This window comes from Manis javanica, chromosome 8 (assembly GCF_040802235.1).
Source record: "Manis javanica isolate MJ-LG chromosome 8, MJ_LKY, whole genome shotgun sequence".
NCBI classification, from domain to species: Eukaryota; Metazoa; Chordata; class Mammalia; order Pholidota; family Manidae; genus Manis; species Manis javanica.
In genome coordinates this window covers 38,496,179-38,522,448 of record NC_133163.1, presented here as the reverse complement: position 1 = coordinate 38,522,448, position 26,270 = coordinate 38,496,179, and the positions used below count along the sequence as shown (strand labels likewise).

Genomic DNA, 26,270 nt, shown 5'->3' with positions numbered 1-26,270 from the left:
TAAACCTGATAAAGGACTGCTGTGATAAACTGCAACTAGTATTATACGTAAGGGTGACACACTATTTTCCCCACAAATTGGGAATAAAGCAAGGATGACTGCTCTCATTGTTGCCTATACATCATACTGGAGTCCTAGCCAGTGAAGTGAGGCAACAAGAGGAAATAATAGACATTTAGATTGGAAAGGATTATGTCTGCTCACAAATGAAATTAGTTTATACACAGAAAGATCTCAAAAAATCTGCACAATAACTACCAGAACTAATAAATGAGTTTAGCAAGGTTATTAGTATTAGTATTAGTATTTCTCTATACTAACAGTGAATAACTAGAAATTGAAATTTTTAAAAAACATGAAAACAGCAAAAACAAATTACTTTGGTATATAGGTAACAAAAAATGTGCAGGGTCTGTGTGCTGAAAACTAAAATTTTCATGTATTAGAAGACCCAGTACCATTAAGATATCAACTAATCCCAAATTATTCTGTAGATTAAACGCAATCCCAGTGAAAAATCTGAACAGGATTTTGAATAAATTAACAATGCTGGTTATTAAGTTTATATGGAAATGCAAATGAACTAGAGTAGCCCAAACAGTTTTGAAAAATAACCATGAAGCTTCAGAAATCAAGACAGTGTAATGTGCTATTTGTGAAAAGATGGGCACAAATCAGTGGCAAAGAATAGAGAATTTAAAAGTAGATCCATACATGTATGGTCAATTTTATTTCAGCAAAGGTACAAAAGCATTTCAGTAGAAAAAGGATACTCTTCAATAAATGTTACTGATACGATTTTATATCCATTTGTTAAAAACACATTCCTGATTCATACCTCCTATCATATATAAAAATTAATTCCAAGTGAATAATAGAACTAAGTATAAAACCAAAAATTGTAAAACTTGGAGAAGAAAACAGAAAATGTGATCTTGGGTTGTGTGAAGATTTTTATAACAAAAAAACACAAACCATAAAAGAAAAAAAATATTGATGAGTTTGACTTCCTCAACATTAAAATTCTTTGGAAGACACTGCTAAGAAAATGAAAAGATAAGCCACAGACTGGGAGAAAAAAAATCTGCATAATACAAACCTGATAAGAGGTCTGAACATATAAAGAACTCTCAAAACTTAGTAATGAATAATCAAACCAATTAAAAATTGGGTAAAAGATTTGAACAGACACTTCAAACACAATATGTGGATGACAAATAAATACATGAAAAGATGCTTAGCATCTTATTAGGAAAATGCAAGTTGAAACCATAGTGACATTACACTATTCCTTATAAAAATGGCTACAAAAATAAAAAAACAAAAAATTTGACAATAACAAAAGCCGATAAGGATGCAGAACAACAGGAACCTTCAGACATTCTGGTGAGAGTTCAGAATGGTACAGTCAAGTCACTTTGGAAAACTGGCACTTTCTAATAAAGTTAAGCATACGTTTACCATATGACCATGTGACCCAGTAGTCCTTGATATTTAACCAAGAGAAATGAAAGCTCATATTCACACAAAAATTGTATGCAGATGTTTTTTACAGTTTCATTCATAACTGAAAAATTGTAAACAGTCTAAATACCTTCAGCTGGTCATGGGTTGAATGAACTGTGGTATAATCATATAGTGGAATACTGCCCAGGAATAATGGACTACAGATAGGTGCAATAACATGCTTTGTGCTGAGTGAAAGAAGCCAGACACAAAAGGATGCATCCTACTTGATTCCGTTTACAAGAAGTTCTGGAAAAGGCAAATCTATAGGGACAGAGAACAGATCATTGGTTGCTAGGAACTAGGGGTGGAGGGAGGTGTTGACTGTAAAAGAGCCCAAGGAACATTTTTGGTGTGATGGAACTGTTCAGTTTTTGATTGCAGTGGTGATTGCATAACTGTGCCTTTGTCCAGACTCCTGGATCTGTACATTAAAAATCGTGAATTTTACTATGTATATTAGTAATTCTTTAACAACAAGAACCTAACCAGAGGACATGAGGAAAAGATTATATATAAAAAATTAACTTCTGGTAGATTGAAATGTTTTTTCTAAGGTATCAAAGATACTTAGGTTTAGAAACATGCACAAACATTTTTTAAAATAATGAACATTACTTCATACAAGTACAGTGGAGAGGTAAGGTTATCAAACTGTTTTCTTACATCCTTGAAAAACAGGTTTTTTAAAAATGTGATTAAGTAACAAAGGAGGTGCAAGTACAAGATAGTAAAGAAATAAAATGGAAGTTCCTTTTCATGTTAAATGTTTTGTCGTTTTCAGGGTATAGGTCTTTCACTTTCATGGTTATGTTTATTCCTAGGTATTTTATTCTTTTTTTTAATTTAATTTAATTTAATTTTTTATTTTATTTAATTTTTTTGAGAGGGCATCTCTCATATTTATTGATCAAATGATTGTTAACAACAATAAAATTCTGTATGGGGGGTCAATGCTCAATGCACAATCATTAATCCATCTCAAGCCTAATTCTCGTCAGTCTCCAATCTTCTGAAGCATAACGAACAAGTTCTTACATGGTGAACAAATTCTTACATAGTGAATAAGTTCTTACATGGTGAACAGTACAAGGGCAGTCATCACAGAAACTTTTGGTTTTGATCACACATTATGAACTATAAACAATCAGGTCAAATATGAATATTCGTTTGATTTTTATACTTGATTTATATGTGGATCCCACATTTCTCCCTTTATTATTATTATTTTTTTTATTTTTAATAAACTGCTGAAGTGGTAGGTAGATGCAAGATAAAGGTAGAAAACATAGTTTAGTGTTGTAAGAGAGCAATTGTAGATGATCAGGTGTGTGCCTGTAGACTATGTGCTAATCCGAGCTAGACAAGGGCAATAAAACATCCACGGATGCAGAAGCTTTCTCTCAAAACAGGGGTGAGGTTCTAAGCTTCACCACTGTTGTTCCCCGATTTCTCACCTGATGGCCCCCCTGCAACTGTGCCTGTCTTTGGTTGTTCCTCCCTTGAGGAATCTTACCCATCTCTGGCTAACCAGTCATCTTCCGGGACCATACAGGGAAATGTAAAGTTGGTAAGTGAGAGAGAAGCCATATTGTTTGAAAATGTTAGCTTTTTACTTCTTTGCAGATTTATGCCCTGTGGCTTCTATACCCAGCACTTGTCTCGAGGTATCTTTACCACCTGGAGGAATTATGATACTCGGTAAATTCGATATAAGGCACGAATTCTATTTAAGGGTTGTAATTAGGAAGGAAGAAGAAAAGCTATACAGGTAGCATATGGAAGAAAACATGGGAGGATTGATTATTTCTTTGACATATCTTCTTGTAGAGTACCTTAAGCATGTATAGGTTTTAAACTACTAACTAACTTGCGCACACATATTAACATAATAGGAATACGGTAACATAAACAAAGCAAATCTATAATTACCAGCCATCTCCAGTGAAGCCAAGAAAACCATTTAGGCACCCTAGGCATTTGTGAAAATTAGTCTATGATATGATGGATATTGTCCAACTGTACTTGAACAGTCTGAGAGAAATCAGACAAATTAAAGCAGCCCATTTCTGGGATCTGTTCACATCCCATATGTTCTTTTAACCGTAGATAGTCTATAGTCGTAAGATTTTGGAGTGCTACAACTTGCACCCCTCCCAACTCCTGGTTGAGTTCCAACAGTACAGATCCGGTCAAATTCGTTGTCTCACTGTATGCACATGCCAGCCTAGACATCTCCTCATTCCTATGGCAAGTCCAGGAGACGGTGGGCTGGATGCAGCCACAACCGCAGCATCGCCAGGATCCCTGTGGAGGCTTTTTGATGATCATCCCCCGGCACAAGTCCTCCAGAGAGTGCTGATGCTGGAAGCTCCTCCTCATATCGTATCTTAGTTCATTTTCTGGGTAGCCAAACTAGGCCTTGATCTTCTGCATAGAAACAAACAGACCCTTTGCCCACACTTTGACATGCCCTCTATACCACTATGTAGAACTCATTGGAGGTCAGCACACAGGACCTGCTTTTTTTTTTTTTTTTTTAATTAAGAGAAAGGCATATTATCAGAAAAGAGTACCTCCATAGCTGATCATCTGACACCCTTTAAGTGATCAACATTAAGGATATTTAAAGCATGTGTTAATCTTTGATTTACCAATAGTTTTATCCTATCAAGGAGTAATCCCCCTTTTCTTTCTTTCTTTCATTTTTTTTTTAATCTTTAATCTACACTTACATGAAGAATACTATGTATACTATGCTCTCCACTATATCAGGTCCCCCCTAAAAACCACATTACAGTTACTGTCCATCAGCATAGCAAAATGTTGTAGAATCACTACTTGTCCTCTCTGTGTTGTAGAGCTCTCCCTCCCCTTTCTCCCTCCCCCCCATGCATGCTAATCTTAATAACCCCCTTCTTAACTGCCTTATCCCTCCCTGCCCACCCATCCTCCCCAGTTCCTTTCCCTTTGGTACCTGTTAGTCCATTTTTGGGTTCTGTAATTCCGCTGCTGTTTTGTTCCTTCAGTTTTTCCTTTGTTCTTATACTCCTCAGATGAGTGAAATCATTTGGTATTTCTCTTTCTCCACTTGGCTTATTTCACTGAGCATAATACTTTCCAGCTCCATCCATGTTACTGCAAATGGTAGGATTTTTCCACTTCTTATGGCTGAGTAGTACTCCATTGTGTATATGTACCACATCTTTATCCATTCATCTACCGATGGATATTTAGGTTGCTTCCAATTCTTGGCTATTGTAAATAGTGCTGCGATAAACATAGGGGTGCATCTGTCTTTCTCAAACTTGATTGCTGCATTCTTAGGGTAAATTCCTAGGAGTGGAATTCCTGGGTCAAATGGTAGGTCTGTTTTGAGCATTTTGATGAACCTCCATACTACTTTCCACAATGGTTGAACGAATTTACATTCCCACCAGCAGTGTAGGAGGGTTCCCCTTTCTCCACAGCCTCGCCAACATTTGTTGTTGTTTGTCTTTTGGATGGCAGCTATCCTTACTGGTGTGAGGTAATACCTCATTGTAGTTTTAATTTGCATTTCTCTGATAACTAGCGATGTGGAGCATCTTTTCATGTGTCTGTTGGCCATCTGTATTTCTTTTTTTAGAGAACTGTCTGTTCAGTTCTTCTGCCCATTTTTTAATTGGGTTATTTGTTTTTTGTTTGTTGAGGTGTGTGAGCTCTTTATCTATTTTGGATGTCAAGCCTGTATCGGATCTGTCATTTATGAAAATATTCTCCCATACTGTAGGGTTCCTTTTTGTTCTATTGATGGTGTCCTTCGCTGTACAGAAGCTTTTCAGCTTAATGTAGTCCCACTTGCTCATTTTTGCTGTTGTTTTCCTTGTCCGGGGAGATATGTTCAAGAAGAGGTCACTCATGTTTATGTCTAAGAGGTTTTTGCCTATGTTTTTTTCCAAGAGTTTAATGGTTTCATGACTTACATTCAGGTCCCTGATCCTTTTTGAGTTTACCTTTGTATATGGGGTTAGACAAAGGTCCAGTTTCATTCTCCTACATGTAGCTGTCCAGTTTTGCCAGCACCATCTGTTGAAGAGACTGTCATTTTGCCATTGTATGTCCATGACTCCTTTATCAAATATTAATTGACCATATATGTTTGGGTTAATTTCTGGACTCTCTAATCTGTTCCACTGGTCTGTGGCTCTGTTCTTCTGCCAGTACCAGATTGTCTTGATTACTATGGCTTTGTAGTAGAGCTTGAAGTTGGGGAGTGAGATCCCCCCTACTTTATTCTTCCTTTTCAGGATTGCTTTGGCTATTCGGGGTCTTTGGTGTTTCCATATGAATTTTTGAATTATTTGTTCCAATTCATTGAAGAATGTTGCTGGTAATTTGAGAGGGATTGCATCAAATCTGTATATTACTTTGGGCAGGATGGCCATTTTGACGATGTTAATTCTTCCTAGCCATGAGCGTGGGATGAGTTTCCATTTATTAGTGTCCCCTTTAATTTCTCTTAAGAGTGACTTGTAGTTTTCAGAGTATAAGTCTTTCACTTCTTTGGTTAGGTTTATTCCTAGGTATTTTATTCTTTTTGATGCAATTGTGAATGGAATTGTTTTCCTGATTTCTCTTTCTATTGGTTCATTGTTAGTGTATAGGAAAGCTACAGATTTCTGTATGTTAATTTTGTATCCTGCAACTTTGCTGCATTCCGATATCAGCTCTAGTAGTTTTGGAGTGGAGTCTTTAGAGTTTTTTATGTACAGTATCATATCATCTGCAAATAGTGACAGTTTAACTTCTTCTTTACCAATCTGGATTCCTTGTATTTCTTTGTTTTGTCTGATTGCCGTGGCTAGGACCTCCAGTACTATGTTAAATAACAGTGGTGAGAGTGGGCATCCCTGTCTGGTTCCCGATCTCAGAGGAAATGCTTTCAGCTTCTCGCTGTTCAGTATAATGCTGGCTGTGGGTTTATCATATATGGCCTTTTTTATGTTGAGGTACTTGCAGTCTATTCCCATTTTGCTGAGAGTTTTTATCATGAATGGATGTTGAATTTTGTCAAATGGTTTTTCAGCACCTATGGAGATGATCATGTGGTTTTTGTCTTTCTTTTTGTTGATGTGGTGGATGATGTTGATGGATTTTCGAATGTTGTAGCATCCTTGCATCCCTGGGATGAATCCCACTTGGTCATGGTGTATGATCCTTTTGATATACTGTTGAATTCTGTTTACTAATATTTTATTGAGTATTTTTGCATCTACATTCCTCAGGGATATTGGTCTGTAATTTTCTTTTTTGGTGGGGTCTTTGCTTGGTTTTGGTATTAGGGTGATATTGGCTTCATAGAATGAGTTTGGGAATATTCCCTCTTCTATTTTTTGGAACACTTTAAGGAGAATGGGTATTATGTCTTCTCTGTGTGTCTGATAAAATTCCGTGGTAAATCCGTCTGGCCCTGGGGTTTTGTTCTTGGGTAGTTTTTAGATTACTGTTTCAATTTCTTTGCTCATAATTGGTTTGTTTAACTTTTGTGTTTCTTCCTTGGTCAGTCTTGGGAGGTTGTATTTTTCTAGGAAGTTGTCCATTTCTTCTAGCTTTTCCAGCTTGTTGGCATATAGGTTTTCATAGTAGTCTTTAATAATTCTTTGTATTTCTGTGGAGTCTGTCGTGATTTTTCCATTCTCATTTCTGATTATATTGATTTGTGTTGATTCTCTTTTTCACTTAATAAGTTTGGCTAGAGGCTTATCTATTTTGTTTATTTTCTCAAAGAAGCAGCTCTTGGTTTCATTGATTTTTGCTATTGTTTTATTCTTCTCAATTTTGTTTATTCTCCTCTGATCTTTATTATGTCCGTCCTTCTGCCGACTTCAGGCCTCATTTGTTCTTCTTTTTCCAGTTTTGATAATTGTGATGTTAGACTATTCATTTGGGATTGTTCTTCCTTCTTCAGGTGTGCCTGGCTTGCTATATACTTTCCTCTTAAGACTGCTTTCTCTGAGTCCCACAGAAGTTGGGGCTTTGTGTTGTTGTTATTTGTTTCTATATATTCCTTCATCTCTATTTTGATTTGTTCATTGATCCATTGATTATTTAGAAGCATGGTGTTAAGCCTCCATGTGTTTGTGAGCCTTTTTGTTTTCTTTGTAGAATTTATTTCTACTTTTACACCTTTGTGGTCTGAAAAATTGGTTGGTAGAATTTCAATATTTTGCAATTTACTGAGGCTCTTTTTGTGAGCTCGTATGTGGTCTCTTCTGGAGAATGTTCCATGTGCACTTGAGAAGAGTGTATATCCTGTTGCTTTTGGATGTAGAGTTCTATAGATGTCTGTGATGTAGGTCCATCTGTTCTAGTGTGTTGTTCAATGCCTGTGTGTCCTTACTTATTTTCTGCCTGGTGGATCTATCCTTTGGGGTGAGTGGTGTGTTGAAGTCTCCTAAAATGAATGCATTGCAGTCTATTTCCCTCTTTAGTTCTGTTAGTATTTGTTTCACAAATGCTGGTGCTCCTGTGTTGGGTGCATATATATTTATAATGGTTATATCCTCTTGTTGGACTGAGCCCTTTATCATTATGTAGTGTCCTTCTTTATCTCTTGTTACTTTCTTTGTTTTGAAGTCTGTTTTGTCTGATATTAGTACTGCAACCCCTGCTTGCTTCTCACTGTGTCTGCCTGAAATATGTTTTTCCATCCCTTTACTTTTAGTCTGTGCTTGTCTTTGGGTTTGAGGTGAGTTTCTTGAAAGCAGCATGTAGATGGGTCTTGGTTTTTTATCCATTCTGTTATTCTGTGTTGTTTGATTGGTGCATTAAGTCCATTTACATTTAGGGTGACTATTGAGATATATGTAGTTATTGACATTGCAGGCTTTAGATTCGTGGTTATGAAAGGTTCAAGGTTAGCTTCTTTAGTATCTTACTGCCTAACTTAGCTCGCTTATTGAGCTGTTATATACACTTTCTGGAGATTCTTTTCTTCTCTCCCTTCTTATTCCTCCTCCTCCATTCTTCATATGTTGTGTGTTTTGTTCTGTGCTCTTTTTAGGAGTGCTCCCATCTAGAGCAGTTCCTGTAAGATGCCCTGTAGAGGTGGTTTGTGGGAGGCAAATTCCCTCCACTTTTGCTTGTGTGGAAATTGTTTAATCCCGTCATCGTATTTAAATGATAGTCATGCTGGATACAGTATCCTTGGTTCAAGGTCCGTCTGTTTCATTGCATTAAATATATCATGCCATTCTCTTCTGGCCTGTAGGGTTTCTGTCGAGAAGTCTGATGTTAGCCTGATGGGTTTTCCTTTTTAGGTGACCTTTTTCTCTCTAGCTGCCTTTAAAACTCTTTCCTTGTCCTTGATCCTTGCCATTTTAATTATTATGTGTCTTGGTGTTGTCTTCCTTGGATCCTTTCTGTTGGGGGTTTTGTGTATTTCCGTGGTCTGTTCAATTATTTCCTCCCCCAGTTTGGGGAAGTTTTCAGCAATTATTTCTTCAAAGAGAGTTTCTATCCCTTTTCCTCTTTCTTCTTCTTCTAGTACTCCTATAATATGAATATTATTCCTTTTGGATTGGTCCCATAGTTCTCTTAGTGTTGTTTCATTCCTGGAGATCCTTTTATCTCTCTCTATGTCAGCTTCTATACGTTCCTGTTCTCTGGCTTCTATTTCTGCAATGGCCTCTTGCATCTTATCCATTCTGCTTATAAATCCTTCCAGGGATTGTTTCACTTCTGTGATCTCCTTCCTGACATCTGTGATCTCCCTCTGGACTTCATCCCATTGCTCTTGCATTTTTCTCTGCATCTCATCCCATTGCTCTTGCATTTTTCTCTGCATCTCTGTCTGCATGTTCATGATTTTTATTTTGAATTCTTTTTCAGGAGGACTGGTTAGGTCTGTCTCCTTCTCAGGTGTTGTCTCTGTGATGTTTGTCTGCCTGTAGTTTTGCCTTTTCATGGTGATAGAGATAGTTTGCAGAGCTGGTATGAGTGACGGCTGGAAGAACTTTCCTTCTTGTTGGTTTGTAGCCTTCCTCTCCTGGGAGAATAGCGACATCCAGTGGCCTATGCTTGGCAGCTTGCGCAGACAGGACTTCTGCTACCTGCCCGTTTGCTATGGAGTTCATCTCTGCTTTTGCTGTGGGCGTGGCCTTGCTGGGGATGCTCCTCCAAATTGGTGGAGCCCCGTTGGACGGGGAGCGGCCGGGAGGCTATTTATCTCCATAAGGGTCCTCTGTGCTCCCTGTTGCCCAGGGGGTTAGAGTGCTCAGAGATCCTCAGATTCTGGGCCTCTGGTCTAAGTGTCCTGTCCTGCCCCTTTAAGACTTCCAAAAAGCACTCTCCAAACCAAAACAACAGCAACAACAAAAGAGGGGAAAAAAAAAAGTTTCCCTCTGCGCAATTTTCTTTGTCCTCAGGTGCCAGTCCCAGGCACCCACTCACTGTTCCTGCTGCCCTGCCTCCCTAGCACCAGGGTCCCTGTCCCTTCACGGCTTCCAATAATTACCCGCCAAAAAAAAAAAAAAAAGTGAAAACTTGCAACATTGTTTGTCCTCAGGCGCTGGTCCCAGTCACCTGCCCACTGGCCCTGCCGCCCTGCCTCCCTTTGAACTGGGGTCCCTGTCCCCCTAAGGCCTCCAAAAAGCACTAGCCAAAAAGAAAAAAAAAGGGAGAAATGCGCAATTTTCTTTGTCCGCCAGGCACCCGCCCACCGGTCTTGCTGCCCTACCTCCCTGGTATTGGGGTCCCCGTCCCTCCAAGGCTTCCAGAAAGCACTCGCCAAAAAAAGGGGACAACGTGTGATTTTCTTTGTTCTCAGGCACCGGTCCCAGGCACCCGCTCACCGGTCCTGCCACTCCGCCTCCCTGGCATTGGGGTCCCTGTCCCTTTAAGGCTTCCAAAAAGCACTCGCCAATAAAAAGAAAAAAAAAGGGAAAAACGCACGATATTCTTTGTCCACAGGCGCAGCCCCAGGCACCCGCCCACCGGTCCCGCCGCCCTGCCTCCCTAGTATTGGGAAAAACGCGCGATTTTCTTTGTCCCCAGGTGCCGGTCTCAGGCACACGCTCACCAATCTTCCTGCCCTGTTTCCCTGGTATTGGGGTCCCTGTCCCTTTAAGGCTTCCAAAAAGCACTTGGCAAAAAAAAAAAAAAGGGAAAAACGCACGATTTTCCCTGTCCCCAGGCGCCCGTCTCAGGCACCCACTCACCGGTCCTGCCACCCTGCCTCCCCCGTACTGGAAAAAACACGTGATTTTCTTTGTCCTCAGGCGCCGGTCTCAGGCACCCGCTGACCGATCTTGCTGCCCTGTTTCACTGGTATTGGGGTCCCTGTCCCTTTAAGGCTTCCAAAAAGCACTCGCTAAAAAAAAAAACACACCAAAAAAAGCGCTCGTTTCTTTCCACCCGCCGGGAGCCGGGGGTAGGGGCGCTCGGGTCCCGCCGGGCCGGGGCTTGTATCTTACCCCCTTCACGAGGTGCTGGGTTCTTGCAGGTGTGGATGTGGTCTGGATGTTGTCCTGTGTCCTCTGGTCTCTATTTTAGGAAGAGTTTTCTTTGTTATATTTTCATAGATCTATGTGGTTTTGGGAGGAGATTTCCACTGCTCTACTCACGCCGCCATCTTGGCTCCGCCATTTTATTTTTTTTGATGCAGTTGTGAATGGAATTGTTTTCCTGATTTCTCTTTCTACTAGTTCATTGTTAGTGTATAGGAATGCCACAGATTTCTGTGTATTAATTTTGTATCCTGCAACTTTGCTGAATTCAGATATTAGTGCTAGTAGTTTTGGAGTGGATTCTTTAGGATTTTTTATGTGCAATATCATGTCATCTGCAAACAGTGACAGTTTAACTTCTTCCTTACCAATCTGCATGCCTTTTATTTCCTTGTGTTGTCTGATTGCTGTGGCTAGGACCTCCAGTGCTATTTGAATAAAAGTGGGGAGAGTGGGCATCCTTATCTTGTTCCTGATCTTCAAAGAAAAGCTTTCAGCTTCTCGCTGTTCAGTGTGATATTGGCTGTGAGTTTGTCATATATGGCCTTTATTGTGTTGAGGTACTTGCCCTCTATACCCATTTTGTTGAGAGTTTTTATCATGAATGGATGTTGAATTTTGCCAAATACTTTTTCAGCATCTATGGAGATGATGTGGTTTCTTTCTTTCTTTTTGTTGATGTGTTGGATGATGTTGATGGATTTTCGAATGTTGTACCATCCTTGCATCCCTGGGATGAATCCCACTTGATCATGGTGTATGATCCTCTTGATGTATTTTTGAATTCAGTTTGCTAATATTTTGTTGAGTATTTTTGCATCTATGTTCTTCAGGGATATTGGTCTGTAGTTTTCCTTTTTTGTGGTGTCTTTGCCTGGTTTTGGTATTAGAGTGGTGTTGGCTTCATAGAATGAGTTTGGAAGTATTCCATTCTCTTCTATTTTTTGGAAAACTTTAAGGAGAATGGGCATTATGTCTTCTCTAAATATCTGATAAAATTCAGCGGTGAATCCATCTGGTTCAGGTATTTTGTTCTTGGGTAGTTTTTGATTACTGATTCAATTTCATTGCTGGTAATTGGTCTGTTTAGATTTTCTGTTTCTGCCTGGGTCAGTCTTGTAAGGTTGTATTTTTCTAGAAAGTTGTCCATTTTTTCTAGGTGATCCAGTTTGTTAGCATTTAGTTTTTCTTAGTATTCTCTAATAATTCTTTGTATTTCTGTGGTGTCTGTCATGATTTTTCCTTTCTCATTTCTGATTCTGATTGTATGTAGATTCTCTTTTTCTCTTAATAAATCTGGCTAGGGGTTTATCTATTTTCTCAACCATCTCTTGGTTTCACTGATTTTTTCTATTGTTTTATTCTTCTCAATTTTATTTATTTCTTCTTTGATCTTTATTATGTCCCTTCTTCTGCTGACTTTGGGCCTCATTTGTTCTTTTTCCAGTTTCAATAATTGTGATGTTAGACTATTCATTTGGGATTGTTCTTCTTTAAATAGGCCTGGATTGCTATATACTTTCCTCTTAGAACTGCCTTCTCTGCATCCCAGAGAGGTTGGGGCATTGTGATGTTGTTTTCATTTGTCTCCATATATTGCTTGATCTCTGTTTTAATTTGGTCATTGATCCATTGATTATTTAGGAGCATGTTTGTAAGCCACCATATTTGTGAGCCTTTTTGTTTTCTTTGTACAATTTATTTCTAGTTTTATACCTTTGTGATCTGAGAAGTTGGTTGGTAGAATTTCAATCTTTTTGAATTTATTCAGGCTCTTTGTGTGCACTAGTATGTGGACTATTCTTGAAAATGTTTCATGTGCACTTGAGAAGAATGTGTATCCTGCTGCTGCTTTTGGGTGGAACGTTCTATAGATATCTCTTAGGTCCATATGTTCTAATGTGTTTTTCAGTGCTTCTGTGTCCTTACTTATTTTCTGTCTGGTGGATCTGTCCTTTAGAGTGAGTGGTGTGTTGAAGTCTAAAATGAATGCTTTGCATTCTATTTCCTCCTTTAATTCTGTTAGTATTTGTTTCACATATGTAGGTGCTCCTGTGTTGAGTGCATAGATATTTATAATGGGTGTATCTTCTTGTTGGACTGCCCCCTTTATCATTATATGATGTCCTTCTTTGTCTCTTGTTGCTTTCTTTGTTTTGAAGTCTATTTTGTCCAATACAAGTACTGCAACAACTGCTTTTTTCTCCATATTGTTTGCATGAAATATCTTTTTCCATTCCTTCACTTTTAGTCTGTGTATGTCTTTGGGTTTGAGGTGAGTCTCTTGTAGACAGCATATAGATGGGTCTTGCTCTTTTATCCATTCTGTTACTCTGTCTTTTGATTGGTGCATTCAGTCCATTTACATTTAGGGTGATTATCAATAGATATGTACTTATTGCTATTGCACGCTTTGGATTTGTTGTTACCAAACATTCAAGGGTAGCTTCCTTACTATCTAACCATCTAACTTAACTCACTTATTTTGCTGTTATAAACACAGTCTGATGATTCTTTATTTCTCTCCCTTCTTGTTCTTTCTCCTCCATTCTTTATATTTTATGTGTTTTATTCTGTACTCTTTGTGTTTCTCTTACTGATTTTGTGGATAGCTGATTTTATTTTGCATTTAGTTAGTATTTGGTTGGTCTGCTTTCTTTGCTGTGGTTTTATTTTCTCTGGTGACAACTATTTAACCTTAGGCATATTTCCATCTAGAGCAGTCCCTTTAAAATACATTGGAGTGCTGGTTTGTGAGAGGTAAATTCACTCAACTTTTGCTTATCTGGGAATTGTTTAATCCCTCGTTCAAATTTGAATGATAGTCTTGCTGGATACAGTATTCTTGGTTCGAGGCCCTTCTGTCTCATTGCATTGAATATATTATGCCATTCCCTTCTGTCCTGTAGGTTTCTTCTGAGAAGTCTGATGATAGCCTGATGGGTTTTCCTTTGTAGGTGATCTTTTTTCTCTCTCTGGCTGCCTTTAATACCCTGTCCTTGTCTTTGATCTTTGCCATTTTAATTATTATGGATCTTGATGTTGTCCTCCTTGGGTCCCTTGTGTTGAGAGATCTGTGGGCTTCCATGGTCTGAAAGACTATTTCCTTCCCCAGCTTGGGGGTGTTTTCAGCAATTATTTCTTCAAAAACACTTTCCTTTTCTCTTTCCTTCTTCTGGTATCCCTATAATGAGAGTATTGTTCCATTTGGATTGGTCACACAATTCTCTTACTATTCTTTCATTTCTCAAAATCCTTTTATGTCTCTCTTCTTCATCTTCTTTGTATTCCTGTCCTCTGATTTCTATTCCATTAACAGTCTTCTTCCATTCTCATCCAGTCTGCTCTTATATCCTTCCATTGTTTGTTTCATTTCTGTTATGTTCCTCCTGAATTCATTCCTTAGCTCCTGAATATTTCTCTGTAGCTCCATCAGCATGTTTATGATTTTTATTTTGAATTCTTTTTCAGGAAGATTGGTGATTTCAGTCTCACCAAGCCCTCTCTCTGGTGTTTGAGGGATTTTGGATTGAACAAAGTTCTTCTGCCTTTTCATGGTGATGGGAGTCGTCACCGGCGAGTGGTGCATGTGTCAGCTGGGAGAACAAAGTCCCTTCCTGCTTGCTGGTCACCTTGCTTGTCTCTACTGTCTGTGTGCTGATCAGCCACATGCATGGAGTAGCCTCTGGGTTAATCCCCTGAGCTGCTGGGGGCAGGGTGGTCCTCGGGATGGCCTAGGGCACTGGCGTGGTTTGCAGGTGAGTGGTGCATGTTCTGCTCCAAGAACAGAGCCCCTTTGTGCCTTCTGTACTCTGTGCCCATCTCCACTGTCTGTGCCAGTCAACTGCGAGCACGGAGCAGCCCCTGGGTCTGGGCCAGTTAGCCGTGTGCAGGGAGAAGCCTCTGCTAAGCTGTGTGGTTGCTGTAGGTGGGGCTGCTCCCTGGCTGTTCTGCAGCAATGGCAGGTCAGCCTGTTTGCTTGAAGTGCCAGTGGGGGGAATGAATGACAGGCTGCTTATCACTGTGAGGGTCTCGGGGCTGCATTGCCATCCAAGAGGTTAGCGTACCTGAAGTTCCTTAAAGTTCCCAGCCTGCTGGGCTGAGCATGCCAGGACTATTTTGTCCACCTATTAAACCCTTGTCCCTTTAAGACTTTTAATGTGCTTTCTTTTCTTTTGTCCCAGGGCAGCCGGCTGTGGGAACCTGTTCACAATCTTAGTCTTGGATTTTGCTTTTCTTCTCCTCTAAAATCCAGAGCACCATGTAATATGTGTCTGTGCTCCAGGGGCAGATAACTAGGGCTGGTTATTTAGCAGTCCTGCAGTTCCACTCCTTTCCCACTCTGATTCTTTTCCTCTCGCTGGTTAGCTGGGGTGGGGATAGTGCTCAGGTCCCTCTGGGTCATGGCTTTGTATCTTACCTTTTTTGTGAGATGCTGGGTTCTCGCAGATGTAGCCTGGATGGTGTACTATATCTTCTGGTCACTCCTTTAGGAATAGTTGTATTTGCTGTATTTTCAAAATATATATGGTTTTGAGAGGAGATTTCTGCCACCCTACTCATGTCGCCATCTTTTTCTCTCTCAAGAAGTATCTTCAGTGTATAGGGCAGTTTATGTCTTCATGCTGCAATCAGACTTTGTCTTATTTTTTCATACTGTTTTTTTATTTACTAAAAAGCTTCTCTGTCATATTTGTTGTGGTGGGTGTCTTCTTTCTGATCCCAGCGTGCAGGCTTGTAGCAATTTTTTTTGCCCTTTGCATCTTCTTAAGTGTAATGGTTTAAGAAACTGGTTGGCCATTCATTTCAGTTTTATATAAAATAAATGTAATTAAGTTCTGAGGAACATACCTCTGAGTGAAGTTCTCTATTTTTAGCTAATATATGCACTTTGAGGTAAATGTTCACTTTTTGGTTCTTGGCTGCATATAGGTGGGTGAGACACTGTATCTTTTGTTTATTTGTTTGTTTGTTTGTTTTGATATCATTAATGTACAATTACTTGAACAACGTTATGGTTACTAGACTCTCCCTATTATCAAGTCCCCACCACATACCCCATTACAGTCACTGTCCATCAGCATAGTAAGATGCTATAGAATCATTACTTGTCTTCTCTGTATATACTGCCTTTCCCGTGTCCCCCCAGTGGCTACATTATGTGTGCTAATTGTAATGCCCCTTTTTTCCTCTTATCCCTCCCTTCCCACCCACCCTCCCCAGTCCCTTTCACTTTGGTAATTGTTAGTCCATTCTTGGGTTCTGTGAGTCTGCTGCTGCTTTGTTCCTTCAGTTTTTTCTTTACTCTTATACTCCACAGATGAGTGAAATCATTTGATAATTGTCTTTCTCTGCTGGCTTATTTCACCGAGCATAATACCCTCTAGCTCCATCCACTGTTGTTGCAAATGGTAGGATTTGTTTTCTTCTTATGGCTGAATAATATTCCATTGTGTATATATACCACATCTTCTTTATCCATTCATGTACTGAGGGATACTTAGGTTGCTTCCATTTCTTGACTATTGTAAATAGTGCTGAGATAAACATAGGGGTGCATATGTCTTTTTCAAACTGAGCTGCTGCATTCTTAGGGTAAATTCCTAGGAGTGGAATTCCTGGGTCAAATGGTATTTCTATTTTGAGCTTTTTGAGGAACCTCCACTCTGCTTTCTTCCACAATGGTTGAACTAATTTACATTCCCACCAGCAGTGTAGGAGGGTTCCCATTTCTCCACATCCTCGCCAATATTTGTTGTTGTTTGTCTTTTGGATGTTGGCCATCCTTACTGGTGTGAGGTGATATCTCATTGTGGTTTTAATTTGCATTTCTCTGATGGTTAGTGATGTGGAGCATCTTTTCATGTGCCTGTTGGCCATCTGAATTTCTTCTTTGGAGAAGTGTCTCTTCAGCTCCTCTGCCCATCTTTTAATTGGGTTATTTGCTTTTTGTTTTTTGAGGTGCGTGAGCTCTATATAATTTGGATGTCAACCCCTTATCAGATATGTCATTTATGAATATATTCTCCCATACTGTAGGATGTCTTTTTGTTCTACTGATGGTGTCCTTTGCTGTACAGAAGCTTTTTAGTTTAACGTAGTCCCACTTTTTCATTTTTGCTTTTGTTTCCTTTGTCCGGGGAGATATGTTAATGAAGAAGTTGCTATGTTTATGCCCAAAAGATTTTTTTCTAAGAGTTTTATGGTTTCCTGACTTATACATTCAGGTCTTTGATCCATTTTTGAGTTTACTTTTGTGTATGCGGTTAGACAGTAATCCAGTTTCATTCTCTTACATGGAGCTGTCCAGTTTTGCCAACACCAGCTGTTGAAGAGGTGGTCATTTCCCCGTGTATATCCATGGCTCCTTTATCGTATATTAATTGACCATAAATGTTTGGGTTTATATCTGGGCCCTCTATTCTGTTCCACTGGTTTATACTGTATCTGTTTTTAAAAGCTTTAGAGAACATTGCTTCTTATTTTTTAAACTTGCTTATTTACTGTAGAACTATAACTCTTAAGATGTAGTTAATAATCACGTGACTAGATGAAGCTTGTTTCTCAGCCGTCAGTTTTTAACTTGGCTTTGTTGGATAGATCCTCTTAGGTTGTAAATGTGGATTTCTCAAAACCATTAAAAACTGATGTATATGGACAACGCTGAAAGATTGTGAAGAACAGTATTAGCAATTTTTGGAGTTCATTGCACTGATTATAATTTTGTGAACAGCTAAAAAATGTGATTACATGTGGAAAGAGATGTCATAAAAGATTATCTGTCATCTTAAAAATCATGTACAAAATTATTGTAATTAATACTAAGACTTACAAGTGAAGGTAAAATTCTATTTTAATAACTTAATGGGAAATTGGTATTAATTTAGTAAATTTGAATTGTGTTTAGAGGGGAAGGTTATTGCTAGAGTTTACTCAACTCTATTTTAGATTAATCTGTTCACTCCATAAAATCATATCACTAAGATCCTAGTGTATATGTGTTCTGAACAGAAAGCTTAAACTTATTTTCATGTAATTCTTACCTCCTGTGATGTCTGGTACTTACTAACATCTGTACTGTATAAAACAATTATATTATAAAAGAGTTGAATCCATATTTAATATTTAATAAATATTGAGGCCCTACTATATGCCAGGCACTTTTCTAAGTGCTGGGGAGACATCAACTTAAATCAGAATCTATTCTTGTGAAGCTTACATTCTAGTGGGAGGAAGCAGACTATAAAGAAACAACATATATCAGGTAATACAATGTTGTGGGGAAGAATAAAGCAACATAAAGAATAAAGAGTGACTGTGGAAGATTGCTCTTGGGACATGAATATTTGTGGTAAATGAGACCTGATATGACAATGCTGTTTGATCAGTTTGTTTAGGATATATCTTCAGGCACCAGAGGCTTGATGTAGAAAACCTCTAATATATTGGAAAATGGAAAGTCAGTGGCAAATTATGACTAGAGTTATGTCTTGTGGAGCATTTGTAGTGATAAAAGAAAGTGTCTCTGCATTCAAAAACAATGCTATTAACTTTAAATTGTGATTAATTAGTAAAGTTGAAGTAACCACATAATTATTTCCTGCTGTCTGCAGATTTAACCCATGCTGTGTGTGTTAAAGATGGAATAAGATATTGATGTCTGGCTAATTTTGTTTCTCCCCCTTTCTTCTATTTTCTTTATTGTAATCGAAGAATTAGAGACTATTTTCAAAGTGTAGATAAAATACATTAATATTTAGAAAAGATACATATTTAAAATGCACATTTCTCTTTTAAATGCATATTTAGCTTTTAATTTCAAAATCTGATTTTTTTGTAATATTTACATTATTTGTATAACAAATTTTCTCAAAGATTAACATTGTTTTCACCTAAAATCATTTTTCTATTTCCAGATGACAAGCAGAATGTACACAAGAAAGATAAAATTTTAAATCTGAGTATGCCTGTAATTACAGAAGAGGAAGAGGAGAATGAAAGTTTTAATGAAACAGGTAAGGAAAAATTTTGTCAAATTAATGGAAAGCAAGTTATGCTCGTGGATCATCAAGGTTTAGAACCCTGAAGAGTATGATGGTTGGTTTTGTGTTCTGGTGATGCATTTATCTTTGACCCATTGGAGGATTTCAGTATTAATCATACTGTCAATCCTGACATTTAAAGTAAATAATAATACAATAAATAAGTGGATATGGAAAGGCAGTGCTCAGTCAAGGTGAGAGGTGAAAGATAGGGAAAATAACATTATTAGTAAGTAATATCCCTAAGCATGAAGATGCCTGAATATGTATCCTAACGAAGGGCAAGGTTCACAAAATATGTATTTCTGGATATAGCTTAAAAAAAGATTTATTGTTAAAAAATATTATTTGATATTCTAGTATATGTAAATTTTCACCTATGGAATGATGATTGTAATACATAACGGTAAATTGAACAACATGAATTGAAATAGCTATACCTTTTTTGTTGTGGTTTTCGTAATTTGTAGTGTTTATTAAACAGCAGTTTAGCTATTATCTATGTTGGTGTTACACTAGTACAGAGAATAAGTTATATTTAGCTATATATATATATATATCAAGCTAGGCTTGATAGTTGGCAATCCATCAGTGATGGTGAACATAATGTATATTAAGAAAAACGCCTCATGACTTTTTTTTTCTTTCTGGCCCTATGTTCATTCAGCAAGCATGTATTGAGTGCCTGTTGTGTTTCAAGCATTTAGTTAGGTACAGTGGTATAGATATCCACCACAAAAACTTAACAACCATTTTATTTTCATTACAGTGATTGTAGGCCTGAGCACAGCTGCCCATAGTGGACCTAAGTAAATATTTGTTGAATGAATCAGATCAGTCTATGTGGTCAAAGATTAAGTTTAGTGTGGGAGAAAAATAACCCATTTAATTATATAAAGAGAAACAGGGCGCTGAAGAGCCAATTTACAAGGACTGTTTGTTCCCTCAGAAATCTGAGTGCCTTTGAGATTTATGTCAGTAAACCAGTCCTTTACAATCTTATGGTGAGTTTCAGACTGTAGTTTCCATCTAGTCTTGATTGGTGACTTTTATTGTGAGTAAATAATTTAACATGCGCATACACGTTTATGGTTACCAGGCAAGTCCTATTCCTAAATCTATCAGCTTGTGATTTTTAAAAATTTTGTTTTCATTAAATCATAGCTACATGTACATATAACTTAATTCCAATAATTTTATAATAACCATTATATAAGAAACCACAGTCTTCTGACTTTGACCCTAGTTTCTTACCCCCAGAGACAACCACTTTTAACTCTTTACTAATTATTTTGGAATTTAACCTCCATCTCTCTAAATAAATATTTAAATATTTATATTGCTGCTTCTTCATATTTCAGTTCTATGGATCATCTGTTGACTTACCACTGAAGATGGTGCTTAGTTCTCTTTAATATATTCTCACCTCCACACCAAACATTGTGTATTCCCCAGCCCCCACCCTCCCAGTGTAACTGTTGTTATTTATATCAATATTCAGCATTTACAAAACATTGTTGGCAATAGAGCCATGTAATATACTATGATACTTCCTTAATCTACATTTATTGTTTTCCCTAGACAGTTAATGATTTTTTTTGCCTTATTATTTTTTTCTATGTACTTATCACCGATTTATCCAAACTCTTCATCAGTTGTATATATCTCCTCTTGGTATATCCAAACACATTAGGCATAGTATCATTTTCATCTTTTTAAAAATATCCTTTCCAGACCTCAGACCTGCTTTCTTCAGGACAGTTTGCTCTCTCTGCCTGCTGCACTCTATCCGAGCTACTGCTGTCTTCCAGGAATATGTTGTTTTTCCTCTTAATTTTTTCCTTGTCTTTTCTCATTCCTTTTCCTGTCACTCCCCTTTTTGTCATTGGTGGTAAACATTTCTGATATCTTTAATAATTTTCATGTTTGTATCTTCTATTTTCTTGGTTTTTAATGATCTGTAACAGTTCGCAACTGTTTCTAGAAGGACACTTTTTGAGAGTTAGTTATGGCATATGCTGTGGTAGCCAAAAAGATGATGGTGCTGTGTTTTGGATTACATTTTCAGGCTTAAGTGAAATTAAATGGAAATCTTAGTTATCTCAGCACTGGCCTAGATACTTTCACATTTGGCACACTGGTCCATACTAATTAAGAGAGGGTATACCCATATGAAACAATTCCATAGTATCTTATTATTGAGTAGGATTTAGGATAACTTGGATGTATATTAGTAAGTTTCAGCTACAGTACCAATTTTCAGGAAAAAAATCATGTATATGTCAAGCTTAAGATTTCTTGTTGGAGTTTTGCTGTAAAGGCATTCTTCTTTTCCACTGAAAACCTTTTATTTATTTATTCATTCATTCATTCATTCATTCATTCATTTAATTTATGGTATCATTGATATACACTCTTACGAAGATTTCACAAGGAAAACAATGTGGTTACTACATTCACCCATGTTATTGAGTCTCCTCCCTCATACCCCATTGCAGTCACTGTCCATCAGTGTAGTAAGATGCCACAGTGAACACTTGTCCTATCTGTGCTACACTGTCTTCCCTGTGACCTCTCCCCTACACCATGTGTACTAATCATAATACCCCTCAATCCCCTTCTCCCTCCTTCCCCACCCGCTCTCCCCAACCCCTCCTCTTGGTAACTGCTAGTCCCTTCTTGGAGTTTGTGAGTCTTTTTAGCGTGATGTAGTCCCATTTGTTCATTTTTGCTTTTGAGTCTGCTACTGCTTTGTTTCTTCAGTTTTGCTTTGTTGTTATACTCCACAAATGAGGGAAATCATTTGGTAGTTGTCTTTCTCCCCTGGCTTATTTCACTGAGCATAATACCCTCCAGCTCTATCCATGTTGTTGCAAATGGTAGGATTTGTTTCTTTCTTATGGCTTAATAGTATTCCATTGTGTATATGTACCACCTCTTTATCCATTCATCTACTGATGGACACTTAGGTTGCTTCTATATCTTGGCTATTGTAAATAGTGCTGTAATAAACATAGGGGTGCATATGTGTTTTTGAATATGAGAAGTTGTTTCCTTTGGGTGAATTCCTAGGAGTGGAATTTTCAGGTCAAATGTTATTTCTAGTTTTAGTTTTTTGAGGAACCTCCATATTGCTTTCCATAATGGTTGAACTAGTTCATGTTTCCAACAACAGTGTAGGAGGGTTCCCTTTTCCCTGCATCCTTGCCAGCATTATTTGTTCCCAGTCTTTTCAATGTTGGCCATCCTAACTGGTGTGAGGTCATATCTCATTGTGGTTTTAATTTGCATTTCCCTTGTAATTAGTGATATGGAGCATCTTTTCATGTGCCTGTTGGCCATCTGAATTTCTTCTTTGGAAAATTGTCTGTTCATATCCTCTGCTCATTTTTTAATCAGGTTATTTGCTTTTTGGGTGTTGAGGCATGTGAGTTCTTTGTATATTTTGGATGTTAACCCCTTGTTGTTACAGATGTATTCTCCCATACTGTAGGATGCCTTTTTGTTCTGCTCATGGTGTCCTTTGCTGTACAAAAGCTTTTTAGCTTGATGAGGTCCCGTTTGTTCATTTTTGCTTTTGTTTCCCTTGCCCAAGGTGAAATGTTCAGGAAAAAGTTGCTCATGTTTATATTCAAAAGATTTTTGCCTATGTTTTCTTCTAACAGTTTTATGGTTTCATGACTTACATTCAGGTCGTTGATCCATTTTGAGTTTACTTTTGTGTATGGAGTTAGAAAATAATCCAGCTTAATTCTCTTGCATGTAGCTGTTCAGTTTTGTAAAGGCATTCTTAATACCAATTAAAAATCTATATAGGTAAAATATATATTATCAGTTAAGTATTATTTTTTTAGGCATGACAGACTATTTATTTTATGTCTTTAGAATTCACTGCACCCAAGAGGAAAAGAAAATGCAGAACAAAGAGACTGGTGTAGAGCTTTCATTTTGAGCTTTCTGACAGAAGAAAAGATTTACATGTTATGTGTTGAAAAGGAAGACTGCCTGTGTTAAAAATAATTCATCTGTGCAACTGTAGGTTATTTCTTTGAAATAGCAATACTTTAACATAGTTCTAGAATAAAAGTACAAACAATGAGAATAAGAATATACTTCAAAATTTAATTGTAACATTTTCTTTTAGGAAATCCACATAAATAGAGATAAAATTTGATTTAGAATGTAATAGAAATAATACTATTTTCAGATTATTACTATTTCCTAAAAGGTTTTGTTATACTATTACTGCAGTTCTGATATTAATTATTCTATTTAAAATATTTTTTCTTGAAATATTAATGCTTATTACATGTAAATGACAAATCGTTTTTTATCTACAGTCTGGTGATAGATGTGTGGTTAAGTGCAATGACATTTTTGCCTTGTTTGCTTTACTTTTTAATATATGAAACTTACGTGGTTAACTTATGTGATTGGTAACTTAGGAAGCTCAGTTTCTACTTACACCATGAATTAAATACTCTTTGGTGCTTGTTTTAAAGCTCCCTTTGGTCTAACATTTATGTATGTATACATGTATGTGTATAGGTATAGCAATGCATGTGTCGGCATATACATACATCTATCATGATTAGTCAATACATAAAGTACACTTGAATATTGAAGTCCTGTGTCACCTTTTCTGCACAGGTTCATTTCAATTTTCAGTATTTCAAACAGTGCTGTGATGTGACCTTTGTGCATATTGTTTGGCTCACGTATGTTGATTAAATTGTATAAATTTACACATGAATAGATTTGTCAAATAGTGTGTTCATGTGCAATTTTGTTAATCATTGTCAAATTGGGCTCCAATAGACCACCAGTCTACATTCCTATTAACAGTATTTGTGAGGGACTCTCTATACCTCCCTTATACTTGTTATCAGTCTTTGTAACTGTTGTCAATTGAGTACCACCTGAATCTTAGCAGAAAATGTAGGTAGATAAAAGTAACAGAGTTGTACTCAGCAGATGTGAGTTGCTATGTCATTGTATCTGACAGTTGCAGTGCTTTAGCTGAATAGAAAGTTTTTGTGAATATATTGTGAATATAAGGTGGGAATCACTTGATAAAGTTGTTTTAAACATGAAGATGAAGCTTATTGAACAAAGTCCAGATAGAAATGTTTGTGTTTATAGTGGATTTTCAGAATTAAAATGTATTGAAATACAAGCTCCTTATTAAATTAAGCCATTTGTATTGTCAACTTGATTATAACAAATAGCTGCATCAAGTCATAAATACATGATTGTAATGTTAAATGTTTACCAAGTTAATGTTTTGTGAGGAAAGAGGGAATGTGCAGTGTTCATAACCACAATGTGTATTTTAAAACCATACCACTTTCAGAAATTTTAATATAGAAAGTAATGTTCAGAGTTGAAAATTGGAATTATAGTAGTTTTAGTGTTATATACCATGTTTATATGAAGTCTGAATAAACAAGCCATGAATAAGAGAAGTGGAACACAAAAAGGAGCTGATTAGGGGAATATTTTTCACTTTAAAATGAAGTGAAAATATTTTATAATTTATAATTTTATAATTACATATTTTTATATATAATTTATTTCTTACAATAAAATTACCCTGGAAATGTGCAGCTTTCTGTGAGAAATCATAATGTCTTGTCTTCATTTTCTTTGATGGTACTGTTTGGGGTTTATGTTGCTGTAAGCACACCTTAGATCCCATCTGGGTTTATAATGTCTCAATGCCTCAGAGATTTTCTAAACTGTGAGTGGATATATTCAAAGTGGAGAAACATTCCCAATCTCTTCAACACCCAATTAAATTGCTTATTCCCTGATACAGATACAATTGTACCATCTGCAAGGTATTTTCTACTAACAAAAGAGATAATGAAGCAACTTTTAGGCAAAGACTTTGTCTTCTATAGGGATTTCCAGTGCAGTGATATAATAGGGAAATGCTTTAAAAACCCATTTATCTAAATGGTTTGAATACTTGTAATATTCTGACCTAGAAACTAGAAAGTCAAAATTTTGTATCCTTGTTCTGCCATTATGTATCCTAAAAAATTCATTTCTTTTTGTTTAAATCCTTTTCTCAGCTGTCAATGCAAGATAATACTTAACTATTTTACTAACTTGTGAAAAAATATTAAGAACTGCATAGTGCTTTGAAAATGTGAGGGCTATGAATGCTAAACTTCAAAGTAATTACGGCTGGAAAGTGTAAACTTTTATAAAGTACTTGGATGCCAAGAAAACCAGAGTGATTAGTGCTTAATGTGGTGATTTGTGAAGTGATTGTAAGTCATAATAATTGAAAGCTGATGTGTTTACACAGATCTTCAGATTGATATGAGATAGCACTCTCCTGGCTCAAATGACGATTTAATGAGTGTCTTTAATGGTTTGTTTCCTTTTTTCTATTTGAATTAACTATACAATATATATCCTCTTCCCAGTGGCCTATTTTGGTTATGTCAAAAAGAGATTTCATCTGTATTTAAAGAGAGAAAATATATTTAATTGATGTATCTTTAAAAATGAAAAAAAATGAACTTAATGTAATAGGGGGAGTCTAGTAACCACAATGTTGTTCAAGTAATTGAACATTAACGATGTCAACAACAAAAAAAAGGTTTTTATTTAAAAAAAAAAACTTTATGAGCTGAAAATCACTTTAGCTTTGATGTCAAGAGCCTAGGAAAACAGAGTTATTTTTACCCTGGTTCCTGAATTAAATTACATATTGAAGAATGCTTGCTTTTTAATGGCAATAAGAGGACTTTGTGGGTGCTTAACTATTCACATTTTCATTTAACTTTTGAACAACTATGTAGTAATTTTCACTGAACATTTAAAAAATTTTCTTTATTAAAGTAAATGCAAAAGCTTCAGGCTGTATAACCCCTTTTTGTGTTTTGTTTTATGCCTGAAGTGTTTTGTCTTCATGTGCTGTATGTATACTGCAGGTCTAGATTTTTTTAAAAGGTATGTTTGGATGGGCTTCTTTAGATTGCAAGGAACAAAGGCCCATTCACATTATCTTAAATGGTGGAGGCTTATTTTAAGAATACGGAGGACAGTAAAGTGGCCATCTCATTAGAAGCACAGTTTCTTAAAGTTGAAAAAAATGGCTCTTTGCCATGTAGTGAGTACAACAGCTCCAGTGGCCAGGTTCTGTGCTCATCTTTGAAATGGATGTCCATTGCTACATAGTCACAATATGCATGTGTTTCCATCTTTTCTCTGCACATTT

At 37.0% G+C, this 26,270-nt stretch overlaps 1 protein-coding gene across 2 annotated transcripts in view; it reads left to right on the top strand.

The window, feature by feature from the left end:
* SNAPC1 (small nuclear RNA activating complex polypeptide 1) overlaps window positions 1-25,918 on the top strand; it is a 45,076-nt gene extending 19,158 nt beyond the window's left edge. For both annotated transcript variants that reach the window (XM_073242288.1, XM_073242287.1), the window contains 2 exons: window positions 18,911-19,009; window positions 22,922-25,918. In XM_073242288.1, coding sequence (XP_073098389.1) covers window positions 18,911-19,009; window positions 22,922-22,974 — 152 coding nt within the window. In that variant the 3' untranslated portion in view covers window positions 22,975-25,918. The remainder of the gene's footprint in view (window positions 1-18,910; window positions 19,010-22,921) is intronic.
* Window positions 25,919-26,270: the final 352 nt, after the last annotated feature.